Consider the following 19,087-nt stretch of genomic DNA (forward strand, 5'->3'; position numbering starts at 1 on the left):
ACTTTAATCTCCATTTGAAGGTGCTGAGGTGTTTGAAAACTGGTGTTTCTCAGAGTTAAAGAACAATTTCATTCTCATTCTAGCACATGTCTTAGGCTAGGCATGTATTCAATTCAGTTCAGTTTTAATTTAAGTTACACCCACTCAAAACAACAGTGCTTTATATTGCACCCGCTCCAGCTCACTTAAAAACCAGAAAATCCCATAGAGACCATGCACCCAATCTTAAATCTTCACACTAATTAAAATTCAAGTGAAAGTGATGCATTTCCTTGGAAATTTTATGTAGTAAACATAAACAACACAGGCTGTTGTTTTTATTGTTTATGTAAATTGCTAATGATACCCAGACATATGTGTCCCTCATTGCCACTGCAACACAATCTTCAAAATAAGAGCAATAAATGAGGGCCAGACTAATGAGTTAATCCACAAATTGACCACCTCCTATGACCAGTTTCCATTCACTTTTTATATAAGTAAATACATTTTATATAATTATGTCACTGTGAGTCATTTTAATCTTCACGGCCCACACTTTGAGAGTCATTGCCCTAAGCATTTGGGGACATTAAAAGGAAGAACTGTCTGTTAAGTAGAAGGGACTACAAGCAGCACCATCCCAGTCCACTAGCAACCCAGGACCTGTTAGTACTGTTGCTGCAGTGATCTGGATGAACTGAAGACTTATAGAACAGCTCTCTGAGGCAGATGTTTCTCATTTTAATAGTATTGCGTATATTTAAGGCCATCCTAGGCATTTGTTTCGTGAGTGTTAAGATTCCTCAGTGCATTGCTGGAGGCCGGATAATGTTATCCAGAGTAAATGCCTGGATAGACGCCATGTTTCTGTTCAATAATCAATTTTTTTTTTCGTAATTTAGAAGTAAAAATGACAGATGTAAGATGTACCTGTGGTTTAAAAAGTTTATGTATGTCACCTGGCTTTAGAGATAAATATTACAAGGTAATCAGCATCAGCAACATCAGCACAGCGTTTTCTAACAGTATAACTGTGTGATGTCAGAAATATTGGTCACAGCAGAGAACCCCGTGGAGCCACGTTGCTAACTTTTGTCTGTGAGGAAGTGAAAGTTTGCATCTATCACATTAGTACAATTGAAAGCAGCACAGTACATTTCCTTTAATACCAACGGTGTATTCTACTCTCTGTAATAAAATGTAGTAGGTGGCATTGAGTGCCACACTGAGGTCGAGCAGGACAAGCACAGATCAGTCAACTGTCTAAGGTCATAAAAAATAAATAGTAACCTTCACTAGCGCTGTTTCGTTGTTATGGTGAACTCTAAATTCTGACTGAAACTCTTCAAATAAATCATTCCTCTGCAAACTATCGCATAGCAGATTTACAACAAGAATTGGAAGAGTTTTCAGAATGAAAGGAAGGTTTGAAATCAAGTAAGGGATTTTTAAGGAATTACTTAGGAACAGCAGCCTGAATTATTTTGTGATATATAAAGAAAAAAGTGTAATAACAATAATTTTTATTAATGGTAAGACTTATTTGAGTAATCTTTTAGGGACGGGGTCTAATAGGCATACTGATGACCTATTAAAAAGTTAGTTTTATCTTTGTGTGATTTTTATGTTATGTGTCTGTTTTTGTGTCAGATAAGTTCGACCAGTTCTGGGCCATGAACAGGAAGCTGATGGAATACCCCACTGAGGAGGGAGGCTTCAGATACATCCCTTTCAGGATATACCAGGTAACATACATAAGGACACACGAGTAAAACTTAAAAACCACAAACCAAACTCTTTCCCCCACAGAAATATGCTTTGAACATAGTATTTCCACTTTGCACAATGTATTTTTAATTCATTGAAAGGGAAATTTTCCTCTTCTGCCCTGTAGATGGTGCCAAAGGGCTGTGCAAAAGTAAAGAGTGTTTCTTTAGCAGATAAATCAACCAATGATTTCTCCAGCTACTCACTGCCTCTCTTTGTCTACTGTAGTCTACTGTTGAGGTCACAAAAACTATTACTTGGAATCACGATCTGTATTTAAAACAGCCTGTTGATTTGAAAGAAAGAAAGAAAGAAAAGACTAGAACTCTTGATGAAATGAAAGATAAAATGAACTCTTCTTTCCTTTAATTTTAAACCCTCAGATAATAATTCCTACACAATTTAAGAATTGTACCTAAGGATGGGTAAACATTGCTTCTGCCTGCTATAACTCTACATTAACAGTAAAAGAAAATCTTGTCAGTCATCCATGTTAACCTCTTCTTGGACCTTTTCTTTGTATAGTCATAACTTTAATAAACAATAAGAGCCTTGGTTCATTCAGTTTAGAACACACAACCAAGTCTGCAGAGGAATGATTTACATGCCAGTCATAATATTCACCTGACACCTGAGTGTAGGTGGTTTTAATTTCTTTTTCATGCTGCCTGTAACTTCATTGCTTTACATGTTCCTACTTGTAGTCATGACCTATGATAAAACAGTCGCTCTGTAAATGATGTAAGCAAATCAAAAAACAAAATATTTCTCGCAATATGCGTGTGATCCGTTGTGCCTGGGTTTCTGGGGAAGTTATTCATTTGTCCCTGTACATTTGATACCTGTAACACCCACAAGTTTGTCAGGAGTTTCATTGACCCATGTTCAGCCAATGTGTAAGCCTAAGGGTTCAGTCTGGTTTAAGGAGGTGCAGGCAGACAAGCAGCCTCAGGTCGGGTGTTTCCACTACGCCGATATAGCTTAATCCTGACTCAGGTAAAAAGTCCCTTTGGAGCACAGAAAAAAGAAGGGATGAATAAGCAACTGGAAAACATTAGCCGTCGCAAGCCAGACAGTGGGGGAAAGCGCTTTGAGTCAAGTGTTGGGGGTTTCTACACCGATCACAAATGGCCGAAAAACGTCTGGAAAATGAACTTTGCAACTTCTAGAGTACTTGGTACAGTTCACAGAATGAGTAAAAATGCAGTTCTACAACAAAACATGGCATGCTAATGGACGAATCTGTAGCACCGCTGTAAACATATATAAAACAAGTCTGTTTTTATCTTACCGAAGAGTATCATTCAGTCCAGTCAGGGAAGTAAATGGCATGAACACATCTGGAATTTTGTAGCAAAACATGTTGACAGTCTGCTTTGAGTCTAATGCCTCATTGTGAGTGCAGAAAGTCCCATCACTGTTGTTCTGTGAACAATTTAAAACTTTAGTCTGTCAAGGCAAGTTAGGAAATATAATATGAAAAAAATGGAGTGGCAAACAGTGCAAAAAATAGATCTGGTCTTAAATGACTGTGTCAAGTGTTATGTTATGGAACCGAAAGAGATTTGTAGATGTTAATAGCACAGCAGGACTTCAGTGTAATGGTAAGATGCTAGAGTGAACTTTCCTACTAAGCATATTTTTCCGTCACCATATCTGCTGTGACTGCTGGTAATTTCCCATCATGACGATTTATTATCAAGTGTTTTAAGTTTTAATTAGACGTGCTGGGCTCCACATATGGCAGCATTTACATTCTACACAACAACAAGGGCGACGCAGCAGCTGTCAGTCACTGTCAGCGCTGACTGTTTTGCATGAAATTCAAAGCTGAAAATGCTTGTTTTTACTTTCACATCTTCAGCACATAAATAAAACATTTTACACTTCAACAAAAGCATTCTTGTTTTCAGTAATAAAACATTAGCGACGCTTTAAAGTGGTACACAGAAACATGCAGTCCAACCAGCTCAGCCCGCCCTCTCAGACATGCACTTGTTGCAGCCACAAAGCTATGTAACTTCTCGTGGGTTGAAGAAACCCAAACCTTTCTACTTTTGGACATTTTTCATGACTTAATTGAAAGTTTCAATGGTCATTTATGAGCTGTGTTGGTTTCATGACAATTGTAGCATCAAAGCCTGTTACGAGCTCACATTGTAATTTCCAAATACACTAGAGAATGTCAGCATCATTCCTGAAAAGTCTGGATTGTTGTGGAGATGGTGTGGTTTTAGTCTTACAAACTGCTAAATATTTACAACCAAAGAAAGTCTGGAAAGTCTAAAGAAGAGTGGGAACAGAATCAGTTCATTATGATCTTAAAAATACTGCAGCTTTCTGCAGTGCTGGCAATTACTTTCACGGTCTTAAAGTGCGATGAGTGTCCACAGAAGTTTGCAAAAATTGTTTGGAGAAACCAAAACTCATGAATGTCTGTACTGTTTCATAAGTAGGGCACAGCTTTGCTGAGCAGTAACTGTGGCTAAGTAAGTAGCCTGCTTTTAGAAAGGCAACGTTTTGCTTTTACCTAGATGACCAGACACCCTTTTGTTTTTGTTTGTTGTCGTTTCTCTCAAATGCTGTGCTCTACGGTGTTATGTCTACAGACTTAATGCTTCTTTATGACATAGTTACAGTTTGAGGTAATGAGGCTAATTGGGGATAACTCAGTAATAATTCCTAATTGACAAAGTTAAGCGGCATTTATTCCTTTATTTTATTAGTTTATTACATGCTGATTACATACCTCCAACTAGGTGTGGGCAATATAGACACAAAATTACTTCACAGTATTTCAAGGAAATTTCCAAGAATGATATTTCTGAAATTTTAAAAAAGCAATGTTTTCTCATGATTGCAGCTTGTAGGCAGCAGGGTTATTCGCGGAAACAAATGAAGAGCATTTTCCATCCTTTTTTTTCCAACGAGCTTCTGTCATTGGTGACAAACTACTTAAATTAAAGTGTGAATTTATTTTAATAAGCTGCCAGCAGCAGCAGGATAGTGAAGTGCTGTAATATAGTGCTATGACTAAAGTCACTTAACCTTGTAACTCTTTAGCGGCATGCATATTGCCACAAATTAAAAAGTGAATTAAAACATCTCAGGTAAAAAATATTTTTTATCATAGGTTGAGGTTTTTAACCAGTTGCTTAAGGCCCTGATTTTCCACCAGGTAACCGCATCAGTAATTTCTATCCACCGTTTGCTCTTCCTGTCATATGGAGTGCAACGAGTGACTGATCCAGAGATGCTCGGTTGAGTCATTTGTTTACTTTTGCTAATATATCCTCCTCGCGTGCTTTCATACCTTGGTTGTGCTCGACAAGTGTGTCTTTACCTCGATTGTGTCTTTACCTCGAGTGTGTCTTTACCTCGAGTGGTGAAACAAGCGTTGTGTTTGCACCTTAAGCGGTAACAGTCTTCTTGCATATTTTGCAAAGTATTGTGTTTTTCTAGAGGTTGTTGATGTAGCTATCTTTATAGCCACAAAATCATCATCAGAGGCTGCCACACAGCTCTCGTTCTCAGATATGCTTGGGCTAGTCTCGTTGTACAACCATATCATTAATATTGCAATATGATACTTTTATATCATGTAAAAACGTACATTGACATCACTGGCGATATGACATGGCACAGCTGCACCTGTATGATCACACAGCATAGCAGTAGGAACAGTTTTGGATTCTGTAATAATCAAAATAGAACCGAGTTAATAACACCTCTTGGTGTATTGTTAAATCTTCCACATAGTTTACATGATGGCTTGTTCCATCACTTCTAGTATTATGTTTGCAATAATGTAAGACTGGTCTATTTCACTTTAAGGGTTCAATTAAGCAATAAGTGTTACATATCCAGTGTCTGAAAATGTCTGGCTAAACCTGATCATCTTAAGTTCAATGTTTTTAAAAACTCATTGCAAACCCAGAGGAGTAGTATGAAGCTAGTTCAACACAGCCAGACCTTTCTTTGGATTATGCTTCAACAACACAGTTGTAGAGGACTGTTAGCAGTCATCTGTCAACCACTGGTATCAAGAGAAAAATGCATGTTTCTGACTGGTTGTGAGTGGTCGTCTGCCGAGCTCAGCTGCAAAGATGATGCTGCACCAAAAGCCGCCTTATGATTGCTTTGGTCACTAGCAGATTGCTGCGGTTGTCTGTCGTTAGTGTGAAAGACACCAGCTAATTTGCAACGACTCACAATTTTCCTCTATGAGTAGCACAAACTAAACCACTTTTCACTCTTTCACTACCACTTGTTGAGTAGTTTGCCTGTATTTGCTGCCAGGTTGCTGCTGTCTGTCATACAGAACAACAGCAACCTATTAGCAAATAAAGCATTTACAAGGAGGTTTTCAGTGCAGCACCGTATACCTCTTTGCAACTAATTTCATACTAGCAACTTCCAGCAACATCCAGAAACCACTGTCGGCAGCCAAAATACACGCTTTCCCTAGCGATCAACAGTTAACAGGTTGCTGATGAGTCTCTAGGCCTGCATGAATGAGACTTAAGAAGTTGACTTGCCAGGAAGCATTAACTCATTAGGGAATACACATTTTTCCCATTTGTGACTGGTGGTTGGCAAATGGTTGCTGACAGGTCTCTAGGCCGATGTTAAAGAAGCAGTGGTTGGCTCAACAAAACCTAAGAACCCTATTAGACATAGTCAGCATAACAACAACAGTTACTACCTTTCCTTCTTAATCCAGGATTTGTTCATCAGGGTCATAAAAGGGCACATTTGTTTTATTGTTCAGAAAATGGATTATACTCAGTTTGCCAAGTACATTTCAAATGTCCACAGGCAGCAACTTGTAAATTTGTAAATTCTAACCCTAACCCATGTTTATTGTATCACTAAGTGCTCTTTCGTTGCTGCCATTTATTTCTAACACCAGGGGAAATGGCTGATATATAGAAATAACATTTTTTTTATTCAAGCCGAAGTGAAAGTCTTTTTTTTTTATGGTTGTTATCTGTGACAAATAAAGATGGCTGCTTTGATTTTTAAGCAGTATCACAAGTGTGGAACATACCAGCCAGCAAATCAGGAGCTTGCATAAAAATATACTTATTTGTTCAGCATTCCTATTTGAATATATGGATATTGATCTAGCAAAGTTTGGCTCAACAGATTTGGAAATAAAAAATATCCCTACAACTGAGAATCTGTATTGCTCTTGATAATGTCATCAGGAAAAGAACTAGTGATTTGTACAGCTGATTTCAGTAGGAAACTCTAAGAATAGAAATAAATATGCAGCATTATGCATCTTTAAATATGCAGTTACCATGGTAATCTAACCAGGTCAGAAGAGGTCCTCTTAACGACACTTAAAAGTTTGGCTTTGGTCTCTACACACACAACTAACTCATTAATCCTGTTGGAGTTTACGCTCCTCAGATTTGTCTTTTTGAGTGGAACATTAATACTTTTGAAGAGTGAGTCCTAGAATTAGGGGGAAAAGATCTAGAACTGGATTTATCCTTTAATTAAAAAGCTTTATGCTCCACTACAAAGGCCAAAACAAAGGAAGGAATTAAAGCAAGAAAAAAAAAATTACAATTTATTTGAAACAACAAAGTTTGTAGCAGCTCTCCAAGGCATATTTTGTTGCTATGAGTATAGTATTTTGCTAGCTAGATTTGTTATGGCAAGACCAAGCATGATAAAATCAAGCTAAGCCACAAGCTTTGGAAAAAAAACTAGATAGACTAGAATTGAAATGATATAGACGCTGAGAAGAACAAAGCTGCTTGGCACTCAGGAGTCATTGTGGATGACTTAACACGAGGCTGCCTTCAACTGAAAAAAGACACCCCTACCCTCCACCTACAAACACGCACACACACACACACACACACACAGACACACACACACACACCCTCCCTCCCTCAGTGAGTCCTTCAAAGCCAGATTGTGGTCTTTAGTGTAAATAACATGTGCTGGGTTTGATGCAGACAGAATTAATGACAACACTCAGTCCAAATAACAGAGGGCTCATTTCCGTCTGGCCTGCTGTCCTTATGGAGATGAAGACACCTCATTGGCACGAACAACACATTTGTCTCTGTGTGTGCGTGTGTCTGCATTGTCTCCCACAAACATCATTAATAATTATTATTCGTAGAATTAAACTTCTGTTTTTATGAATGCTGCTTTGTTTCTGTTCTGGTCAGATCAAATTGACAGATTTATATTTTAAACCCTGTTTTCCCTCCAGGCTGTAACAGTGTAAATTATTTAGGTAAGGTTAATGAACAACCACGAATTCTCAGAATAGCTTTTTGATGGTCTTGACATACTTTTCACAACTACCTTTCTGTGTGAACTTATACATCTGCCTTTTCAAGCTTCTGTTTTTGTGTTGCAATTTTCATTTATTTGTATTTGTCATCAAATTGCTTCCACTTGACTTGAGCATTTTTCTCGTGTTATTCAGCGTGTGTGTTTGTGTGTGTGTGTGTGTGTGTGTGTGTGTGTGTGTGTGTGTGTGTGTGTGTGTGTGTGCGCGCATACACTGGAAACCAAAGAACCAAGTGAATCTTTCTGCTCCAGCAGTGACGCCACTCAGTGATTTAAAGAGGCAAACAGGGCCGACCGTCTCGCTGCACGGAAAGTGAAAATTACTATCCTGCTTTTGAAGACCGTTTACATTGTTGCTGTACAGGTACTCCTCTCTGTTCCTGCTCCGTGACTAAGTGCTGAGTCACAAGCCCCTGATGTGAAAGCAGGCAGTCCGCCTCCAGCAACCTCTGTTGTGGTGTTCGGAGGGTGCCTGCTTCGAAGAACACAGGTTTATTGCCTCCAAGATATCTTGTAATGGCTGAGTGAGAAGAGGGGGAGGTGATGACTACACAGACAATTACAAAACTTGGGAATGCTGGAAACAGTTGTGCGTAATCTTGCCACAGGCAACAGGTGAATTGCTTGTTGAACTCGGGAAGAATGTTTTGCAGCATTTACAGTAATAAGTTTCCAGTATTTCTAATCTGCTGTTACTGCCAAGCCTTTTGGAGCAGAAATTGTGCAGCGATTGAAACAAAAAAACAACCCTAACCCTACGAGACAGTAAAATACCCCTGGTTTTTTCACTTTTAGGGGTGGGACTCGATTAAAAAATCTAATTAATTAGATATTTTGTAATTAATTAATCTTGATTAATCGCAAAAGAAAATTTGCCCCAAAGCGCAAATGGGGTTTTTTTTGTTTGTTTTTTTAAATTTTAAAGGATTTTATTGGGCATAACTTATAGACATGGACATAAATATTGTAAACTCAAGCACTTTTAATCTATGGGGGAAAATGCATTGAAACTGCATTTCAATGCAAAACAGAGGAAAAAAAAAAAATCCCTGGCCAAAATTGTGCAGACTTCAAAATAAAGTGTTATTTTAAGAACTTTAAGTACATTTTCAAAATGGCATTGTCTTTAAATAATAATAATAATAAAAAGTTTAACATAAAGTTCAGTTTTTCTTCTTAAAAAAATAAGGCAGAAACTTATAAGTTTATTTATACAGCTTCACCTTTAAACTCTGAATAACCTTAGCTAACATTATTTTGTACATTAGGCTAAAACAGTGTGAACATTAAACATTTTGGTGCAAAAAATAACAAATCTGTTGGACTCACAATTTACTGTCCATCTCTTTCAGCCAGTTACTTTGGCTACGTTCACTGCAGGTCTTAATGTTCAATTCCGATTTTTTGATCAAATACGATTTTTTTTTTGTCTGCTCGTTCACACTACAAATTAAATGCGACAGCAAACATGCGCAAAAGAAGACGTCACACACAACGCGCTCTGTTTAGACCCAGAGCAAACAATATTGTTTGACTGATGGCCCTTAACCCTTTAAAACTGGTCAGAGCGGGCACGCTCCGTTTTGCGTAACTATTTTTAAATCCCGGTAGCACTGCAACCATGTGAGCTAGCTTAATAATTTTTTTTGCATATGAAACCGGAGGAGTTGTACTTACATCTTATGCCATCAGCTTGTCCTAGGTCACAGTTTCCTTCCACATACAGCTTTGCAAAAACTGCATAAAAAGCACTTGCAGCAACAAAAACATAATACTCCAGAAACACGCTTTGCCGATCCAATCAGCTGTTCATAACACTTCCTACGTCCATCAGCGTGAACTCTCGCATGTCCGCCATGACCTGCCCGAAACCGGAAGTGACGTCATTTTCACGGAAATGTAGTTTTTTTTTTTACCATCAAGGCCTCATGAGCTTATACTGGTGTTTTTAAAAGTTATGTTTGACTTCATGACTTTCTGTGTCGTTTGTGGGATGCTTAGGACTCATATTGCACTGCTGGAAATAGTTTATTTTGATGCACATGCTGCTTTTTTGCAAATTTGCACTATAATATTTATTTTCGTTTTTCCTGCAGTGTATAGAAATTGGTGTATTTCAAAAATAAAACTATGAAGACACTCAAAATAAATTTCCTGTGGTGGGAAACTATTTTGTGCAACTTTTTTGTATTTACAGTTTTGAGGGACAAGCCTCTTAAATTTCTCTAACTAGAAATATATGTTAAAAAAACAAAAACGATTTTAAATTTTTTTGTAGTTTATTGCACTTTTTTGCAATTTATGTAATTACTATGCACTTTATGCATGCATATTATTAAAATTTAGGCTGTAATGGTTGTATTGATGTATAGCAACTTGAAAAGCTCCCAAAAATGGCTCTACAGCATGTAAAAATATAATATAAGCTGTGGCGGACTTGGTTCTATGGTAGGTCTTAAAGGGTTAATATAAAGACTTTGGACTTTACGTTTCCCAAGTTATTTTGTTTTTTACATAATAATGTAGATAACCTAATAATTATCCTTATTGCTGTTTTAGAGGAGCGGTGCTTCAAAGGATAGTCGCAGAATCCTGTCAGAATCTGCAGATTATACAGTATAAATAAAATGTTCACGTTTTTCCAACGTTGTCTTCCCAACAGTTTCACTGACATCTACGCTGGATGGCCAGGAAGCGTTCGCGATGTCTTATTGGGTGCTTCTCCGGAGCTGATAATTGGCGTCTGTCTTGTGTCGGTGACGTAAAAGACGGATTTAATGCGACATGACTATTCTAAGACATCGGATATGTATCGGATTCAGTACCACATACAAAAGTGACCCAGATCGGATTTGAAAATATTGGATTTGTGTCGTTCACACTGTCATACCATGATCTGATATGGGTTGCAAAGGGTCAAAAAAAATCGGATTTGATGCGCTTTCGCCTGCAGTGTGAACGTAGCCTTAGACAAACTAGCCTGTTCACATTTTCAGAGCTCAAGTTCGCATTTTTGTTACTATGTGACCTGCAAGTCTCTCACATGGGACAGAAGTGGCAGGACTAATCAAATAGTTGCAGGCCAGGACAGAAAGCTGTGGGTGGGTCCCTGCTCGTCTGGACCACCACTGTAGTCTGTCTTGCTGATGGTTACACAGGGCTTCCTCATCTGAATCTGTAGCGCATTTTCTAACCCCCTATGTTCTACCACTGACAGTGGTCTCCAGTCCAGACCAATCCATTTTGCGAGAGAATTTGCAACTTTGTCCGATGTTGACTTATTAATTTCCTCTGGTTTCTGGTCCTGAAGCCAGCCATTTCATCAAGTTTGGTCTGCTGACACTTTTTGTTGGTACTCAAACTGCTAGCATAATCGGTATACCATGAAATCATGCATTGACAAAAGTTTTCCTTTGTAATGCAAAGTGCATTTAGATGCTTTACTTTTTTTCAAACTAATTAATCGAAAATAGCACGTTAAACCCCCACCCCTAGTTATTTTGTATATATCGCTTGGTGTTAGGGTATTCTCTGTCTGGGATAACTTTGGATTCCAGTTCCCATTTAAGTCATGGAAAAGGCAGCACTAGCTAGCTATGGTAGAATGACCTGCTAGCAAGACTACTAGTTGCCATAACTACCTATTTTTCAACATGACTTTTTATAGCTGTGAGCTAGAGCTGGGCGATAGAACGATAACGATATGTATCGCGATATAACTTTTACTCGATAGAGAAATTAAGCTATCGCGATAGACCTCTTAAAAAAAAGAAAAAGACCAGCCAATCCAAATTAAGTAGCGCAGAGCCGAACCAATCACAGCCGCAGCGTCACGTCGCGTGACTTGTAACGTACAGCACAAGTGCCAAGCCGCACGTGTGTTTGTTTGGGAAGCAGCCAGCGGGTAATGGAGGAAATGAGTGTGCCGACTAGAAAAATCAACCGAGCGTGACCGAAGAGAAAACAGATGATGGTTCCAACGCCGGAGAGATTGTCGAACGGAAGAGCCATAGAAGTTCCGTAGTGTGAAGGTATTTCGGCTATTTCAAGTCTGACAAAAAACAGAGTAGCGTGCACTGTAAATTGTGCCGAAAGCAAGTCTGGAAATACAATGAACTGGTGCATGCGTCACACTGTGCGCCACGTTATTGTTTCGGTGAAATGAATTTCTACAATACTGTTAATTCTACTCTCTGCAGTGTTTAAATGCTTACATATACACACAGTTACTGTCCCTCCACACATATGACTCGGTTCTGCTTCTATGCCCCAGCTTTGTTTACTTTTTCCCACCGAGGCTTCTAGACTTCTGATTGGCCAATATTTCTGCACGGTTAGGAATCTAGCGCCACCTGCTGCTTTGGCATGTTCATAGCAGCGTTTTCCTTCATTTCTGCCTTTATGTGTGGACGGGATTATTTTTTAAAACGAAAACGGAAAATCTCCGTTTTCAAAAATACCCGTGTACGTGTGGACGTAGCCTCAGTCTCTGACTGGAAGCGCTAATTCGTCATTCGGCTTTTGTCAGACTAAAGTAACTGTTAAAACTGTTTGAAAAGCTAAGCTATACAACAAGGAGAGATTGAGAATTTCCTTTTAGTTCTCAGTTTATTTGATATTGACAAAAGTTAGTCAGTTTTGTCTGTTCTTCTGTAACACAAACTAAGATTTATTTTTAGAATTAATATTTTGTTTCTAAGTGGAATTGACAATTTAGTAGTCTGTTTCGTTTGTTCTATTTTGAAACTTAAACGCTTTAGCGGCTGCCTTTTGTGTAGTTTGCAATATTTGCCTTTATTTATCTGAAAAAGTCTCATGTTCCTTAAGTACATCTACCCTGTTGAACTTATTATGGGAAATAAATATTTAAATAAAAACAAGCTGCTGATTATTTCACATTTTACTTGTGAGCAACGGCACATTTAAATCTTACAAATATAGTTATTTGGCTTATATCGTGATAGATATCGTTATCGCCTGAAATGAAAAAAACATATCGTGATATGAAGAAATCTCATATCGCCCAGCTCTACTGTGAGCACAAAAGCAATAACGTTGGTTTAAAAAAAAAAAAGGTAATTTATAGCCCTTGTTACTCTAGCCTCATGCACAGACTAAGGTACTAGCAAAATTTATATTAACTGATATGTTTGATTTTTTTTTCAGAAGTAACCATAGTTGATGTATTATGTTATCTTCTAGATTATTAAATAAATGCAAACTGCTGTTTGTAGTTGTTGTTTTTCAGTGCTTAAATGTTGGTGATGCCACAGAGACCAAAGTAAAACAGTGTATCAAAAGCCCACTTCTGTCAAACGTGTCAGTGTCGTGTGATAGTTTTTCCTCCGTAGGTGTCCATGTCAAGCTCTGAGGAAAATGAAGTTGGAACTTTAATATACCAATGGATGGTCTCAGAGTTCAGTGGTAATCCTTTGCCTCACCCCACTCAGTCTGTAGAAACACATATGGATTGACAGTGCTTTAGGCGTCATCCATTGTTTTGCCTTCAATTAGGTGGATTGAATCTCCTCCATCAATTAGCCGACGTCTTGAGTTCCACTGTTCTTTTCACTCAGCGAGAGCGGTTCATCTCTTTTCACCTGAATCCCAGTGACACCTCGCCCTCTTTTTGTTGTCATGGGCTGCTGTAGCAGCTAAGGTGTCATGCCAGCTAAAAAGAAAAGTGTCTTCATCCAAACAGTATCACGCTTCTCTCCCAAGGGATCAATAGCACCTTCTTTGTATGCCAACTGGCTCAATAATTCATGATGCCAATTTAAAAATGCAATGAAGTAGCTGTCACTTAGCACACTCTCTCTGCTCTGGCCCTTGGAGATGATCCCGCACGAAAGGCCATGCTTCCTGTCAGTGACTCAGTTTTTCTGTGTAACTTGAGCATAGGCTTCGCACCTCTACTGCAAGCTTCTTCTTGCTGGTTCACGCCTGGCTCTGTGGTGCGTAGTTACCACTCGGTTATTCGATCCCTGTCCTTGCTGGTTTCCTTTTTACGGCTCCATGATTAGCCCTATAGTGTGTCAGACTCTCCGTTTGACACCTCAGGTTGGGTATCTGCCTGTACTAGGTTTTTCTTTGTGAGGACACATTTCTTCCATTGTCTTACAATGCTCAGCAGGTAGAGAAAGGCCCAAAATTTCCCAGTGGAATTTAATTGTAATAAAATGATTGCATAGTTTTATGCAATACAATGCATACAATTAAAAAGATGCTATTTTGTGATGTACACACATTTTAAAACTGACTTTATGACTACAGCTGTTTTCATTATTTAATAATTGGATAATTGGGGATAGGCAATAATCTAATTAATTTCAAAATTTAAGTGAAAAGGAGATATAATCTTTGCAGATGATTTTTTTTTTTCATTGTCCTAGTCAATTATTCGCTTTATTATAATACTTGATACAAAAGCGAGCATACATGGGAGTGCTTTTCCTTTTGATGATTTACAGATTAGGACAACATGTAGCAAATACAGCATTCATGCTTTGTTGCAAACGGGTGTGGTGCACAAGTTTGCTTCTCTTGATTTCAGTAATTGGTTAATTTTCCGTCAAACATACAACCATTTAAAATAAAATTTCATGGTGTAATGTTTCGCTTCATCAATCAAATGGCACACAAAAGTCACAAGAGTTGCTGACATCTGGATTGAGTCCAGAGGACATGGGTCACTGTAACAAGAACTAATGAATTTTTAACTTGATTCTGAAGCGATAGGGAGAAAAACCCTTACGAAGAACATAGATGCACACAGATATTTTGCCCTAGATATTTATTATTATTATTATTATTCACTAATAATGATTTAAAAAGTGAAAATACTTTTTTTGGCACTTTATATAGTTGGGTGGAAACCAACATTTCCCTTTTAGTGCTTGGCAGTAGTGGAGTCGAAAAAATCTTTCAACAGGAAGAAACCACAAAGAGTGGGTTTCTACCTAGACTGGTGTAGAGGAGAGAAAAAACGTTTTTATATTTTGAAGTGTGGTTTTAAGTTAGGTGATTTCTACAGTTTAAAGTTTTTATCCTAACAGGTAAAATGATGCTATTTGTAAATGTATTCTTATTTGTGTTTATTTTATTTGCTGTTAACATCACATATTGGGGTGGCTGTAGCTCAGAGGAATGAGCAGGTCATCCTGAGCAGGTTTGATCCCAGGCTGCTCCAGTCTGTAAGCCCATGTATTCTTGGACAAGATACTGAACCCTAAGTTGCTCTCTGATCCAATTATTCATGTATGAATACTAGATAGTATTTAGGTGTAGAAAAAATGCTCGTATGGGTGGGTGAGGCATGTTGTATAAAGCGGTGTGGTGTGAGTCTACATAAGAGCCAGCCCATCTACCATTTTAAAACCAATCGTGCATTTTTCATCACTGAAGAGAAAGTTTTGTTTTCATTGGCTCACTATTTTTGAAAGTAGTGACATTTATTTGTGACAAAGGGCATGCCAATATGCCAGGAAAGACTCTCTTGAATCAAAGTCCATTATCGGCTTCTGACACAGTCTACTGCATTTTTTTTTTGTGCTGCCTCCTGGTAATTTCCCACACATCTCACTCAGGGAATGTGGTGGCTGGTTGAGCAATCTGCAGCATCTGAAGACCTGTGATGAACACTCTCGGGGATATTTGCTACATACGTCACATTTTTTCACTGCCCTATAAATAGTTGCTTAGTTTACATGTTGGGCTTTTAGCGGTCACTGTTACCCAGAACTGTCTCACTGAGACAGTAAAGCTCTTATCGTAGAAGGAATGTACAAAATGTGGGTAAACGGGAAACAAGGAACGGCGAAGATAAATAATAATTAGCGAGTTTTCTTCAGTTTTCTGCTTTTCATTATTTGGTTTTTGATCAAATATTTGTTCAGTTTATTTGTTATTCACTATGCAGCAGCACTTTTGTGGAACAGCGAGAAAGAACCCAGTTTACTGAGAAAACCACCTTCTCCATAACCTCAAACCATCTCTTGGAGAAGAGTATTCCTATCATGAAACAATAAAAGATGTCACATTTAATTCTATGGTTCACTGAACTATTCTCTGCTTCTGAGAACCTGAGGATGAGCCAGATGAGCTTTTAGTTTTGGTAGAAGCTGATTTTTCTGCCAAGTACATACTAAAGCACTCTTTAATGATTTCCAGGCTTGTTCAAATTGGTAAAACATGTCAGCATCACTTGTAACATATGTTGAAATGCAGTAGATTGCTCAATCACATTCTAAGCAGTCAAGCTCATCAAAGCAACACATTCTCAGCTGAGCTCAGAACACTGTTTATTCACAGCATTTGCGTGCTTAGTGTTTTGGACTCCTTCCTCCATCTTAACCTTGTGAACTCTTTCTCGCCTTAAAATTTCCTCTGGTGTTTTCTCATGTTAAAATGGCCCACTTACAGGATATTTTGTCTGCATTTCCCAGGAATTTTTCAAATTAATATCACATGTCTGATGAGTAAAATATTGAAATTTTATTAGTTTTCCTTAGCATGGAAGTTGGAATGAATATCCATATTTAATGTCTGACTTGAAGTTATGAACTAGCAATGACCTAACGTCTGAGCCTCTGGTTAATTCATCTAGTGTTCACTAAAGCCTCGTCAGAAATGGTCTCATTGGAACGGTAGCCTTCAATAAGCTATTTTTATGGAGGTGAAAAGGCTGAAGTATGCCAAAGTATACAAGAACTAGATTGAAAATCAGTGGCAGCAGGTATTATGAATGGGAGAATATGAAATTTTCATCAGTTCAGCAGTGAGTGCCTACACTCACTGTTGTCCAAACACAACACCAGTGCAGTAAAAGTGTACCAGGGTAGAACAAAAAACAATTGAACACTCAGTCATGGATTGGCCTCTCCAGAGGCATTACTGAACAGAACAGAAGGCAGCCAACATCCAAAGAAGAGCAATGAATGTCCCTCAAGAAGCCCGGAGAACTATTACCGAAAACTTTGATGTTAAACTCAAATTTCATGTTTGATATACTATAGTTATGATTCTATACTTTCCTCTACTCTCATTACTTACAGGCAATGAGCGATAGGCCATTCATCCAGAAGCTGTTTCGACCAGTTTCACCTGAAGGCAATGCATACACCCTTGGTGACCTGCTAAAGGAAATGTACCCAGCTGCTATAACAAATGATGGTAAGTGGTACACACAGGCAAGTTCGAAGTGAGGGAGTGGGTGAAATGTTGTGTCTTCACTTTTTTTTTTTTTTTTTTTTTTTGTAGTCAGCAGCGGAGTCACATTTGCATCTCCTTAATAACAGATAATGGCAATGCCATCAGGAATAATACAAGCATAACATCACTAACATAAACATACAAGACTGTAATGCTGACATCGCCACCAGTTAACACAAGAAGTAACAGAATGTGTTATCTTTGGTTTTCTTATCAAATGTGGGTCATGCCATATTCCAGAAGTGAGAGAAGAAAAGAATGGATCCCTCCTTCTTCTTCTTCTTCTTCTTTTTTTTTATGCTGCTACATGAGACATGTCTGAGATTCATTCTCAGAGATAATAAGGTAATATAACCATGAGATGGTCTCGGTGAAGAAAAACGGTGGTAGTTGCCAGAAAATGTGAATAGATATGGGGATGGGTAGATAAAGAGTTGTGAGTCATTAAGGCTATATTCACACTGCAGGTCTTAATGCTCAATTCCAATTTTTTGATCAAATCTGATTTTTTTGTGTGTGTGGTTCTTCACACTACAAAATAAAATGTGACAGCAAACACGCTCTAGTGTGAACGGTTCACGGCCCTCAAAGCAGCCTGCATGCGCAAAAGAAGACACACAACGCGCTCTGCTTACGGAAGTAAAAGTGGCGGCTACAGAGCTAGTAGGTGTTGTTGCAGCCGTCTAACAAATTTTGCACAGTCAAAACCGACAGAATTTTGACAAATTAATTAGAGAAAGAAGAACACTGAGAAAAAAGAGAGCCCGTGTTTTAACAATGGGCTTGTTTGGAGCATGGGCTGCTACCAGAGGTATATATGGACACAGAGTCGTTTAGCTTGAATAGAATTGTCTCCCCATATGCCTCGCTCCGTCTCCGGTTTCCGCTGCCATGCTTTCTCGTTTGTCTTCTCCGGCACTGATAATTGGCGTCTGTCTTGTGTCAGTGACGTAAAAGACGGATTTATTGCGACATGACCATTCAAACAGCAGTCGCTTTCTAAAACGTCAGATATGTATCGGATTCAGTGACCCCGCTCGGATTTCAAAGTATCGGATTTGGGCTGTTCAAACTGTCATACCATGATCGGATACGGGTCGAATAGGGTCAAAAAGTCGGATTTGATGCGCTTTCACATGCAGTGTGAACGTAGCCTAAGAGGCAAAGTCATGTGACATAAAGTCTTGAGGTGAGCTGTAATCTTAATAAAAGAAGGGGGGGGGATGTTTGGTGCAAATGACAACACCTGTTTCTCACTATCAACTCTAAAAATGTATGATTTTTACAGTGGGTTTTCAGTAAAATAATTTATTTTTATTTTATGTTTTTTAAAAAGAACATATTCTGCCATTTAACAATAACTTTTCACAGGAAAGTGTGCAATGAGCTAACGGAAACGTTTCTCTTCTTGTACACATTTAAGAGTCATGCTGAAAGACGTCTTTCATTTCCCACAGCAGAATTTCTTCATCTCTAGAAAAAACTGAAATGTATTGTTGAAATTAGACTTCTTTTTTATATTAGAATATACCAGGGATTCAGTGTGTCGTTGAACCTCTTAACACTGACAGAAAGGGTCATTTTCACTGGTCTAGTCCACTTGAGATCAAAGTGGGCTATATTTGGGCCACGATGTAAAATGAGTTTGAATGCCTGTGTTGCCTGTGTTACAGTTTTAAGAATAAGGAGAGAAATGGATCAATATGCTGAGATTTACTTACTTTATGTCCAGGTTTTGGGGCAGTAATCTGAGATGTCTGCTAAGGCCACAATATGATATTTTGAGCTCTGGAACCTAAAGATAATG

At 38.4% G+C, this 19,087-nt stretch overlaps 1 protein-coding gene across 3 annotated transcripts in view; it reads left to right on the forward strand.

The window, feature by feature from the left end:
• atg5 (ATG5 autophagy related 5 homolog (S. cerevisiae)) overlaps positions 1–19,087 on the forward strand; it is a 49,525-nt gene that overhangs the window by 9,617 nt on the left and 20,821 nt on the right. For all 3 annotated transcript variants that reach the window (XM_085292482.1, XM_085292481.1, XM_085292480.1), the window contains exons 6-7: positions 1,633–1,727; positions 17,124–17,241. In XM_085292482.1, the coding sequence (XP_085148608.1) occupies positions 1,633–1,727; positions 17,124–17,241 (213 nt within the window). The remainder of the gene's footprint in view (positions 1–1,632; positions 1,728–17,123; positions 17,242–19,087) is intronic.

Source organism: Mchenga conophoros, linkage group LG11 (genome assembly GCF_057382185.1).
Source record: "Mchenga conophoros isolate Kocher_MC1m ecotype Shallow Benthic linkage group LG11, M_conophoros_male_GT1.1, whole genome shotgun sequence".
Taxonomy (NCBI): domain Eukaryota; kingdom Metazoa; phylum Chordata; class Actinopteri; order Cichliformes; family Cichlidae; genus Mchenga; species Mchenga conophoros.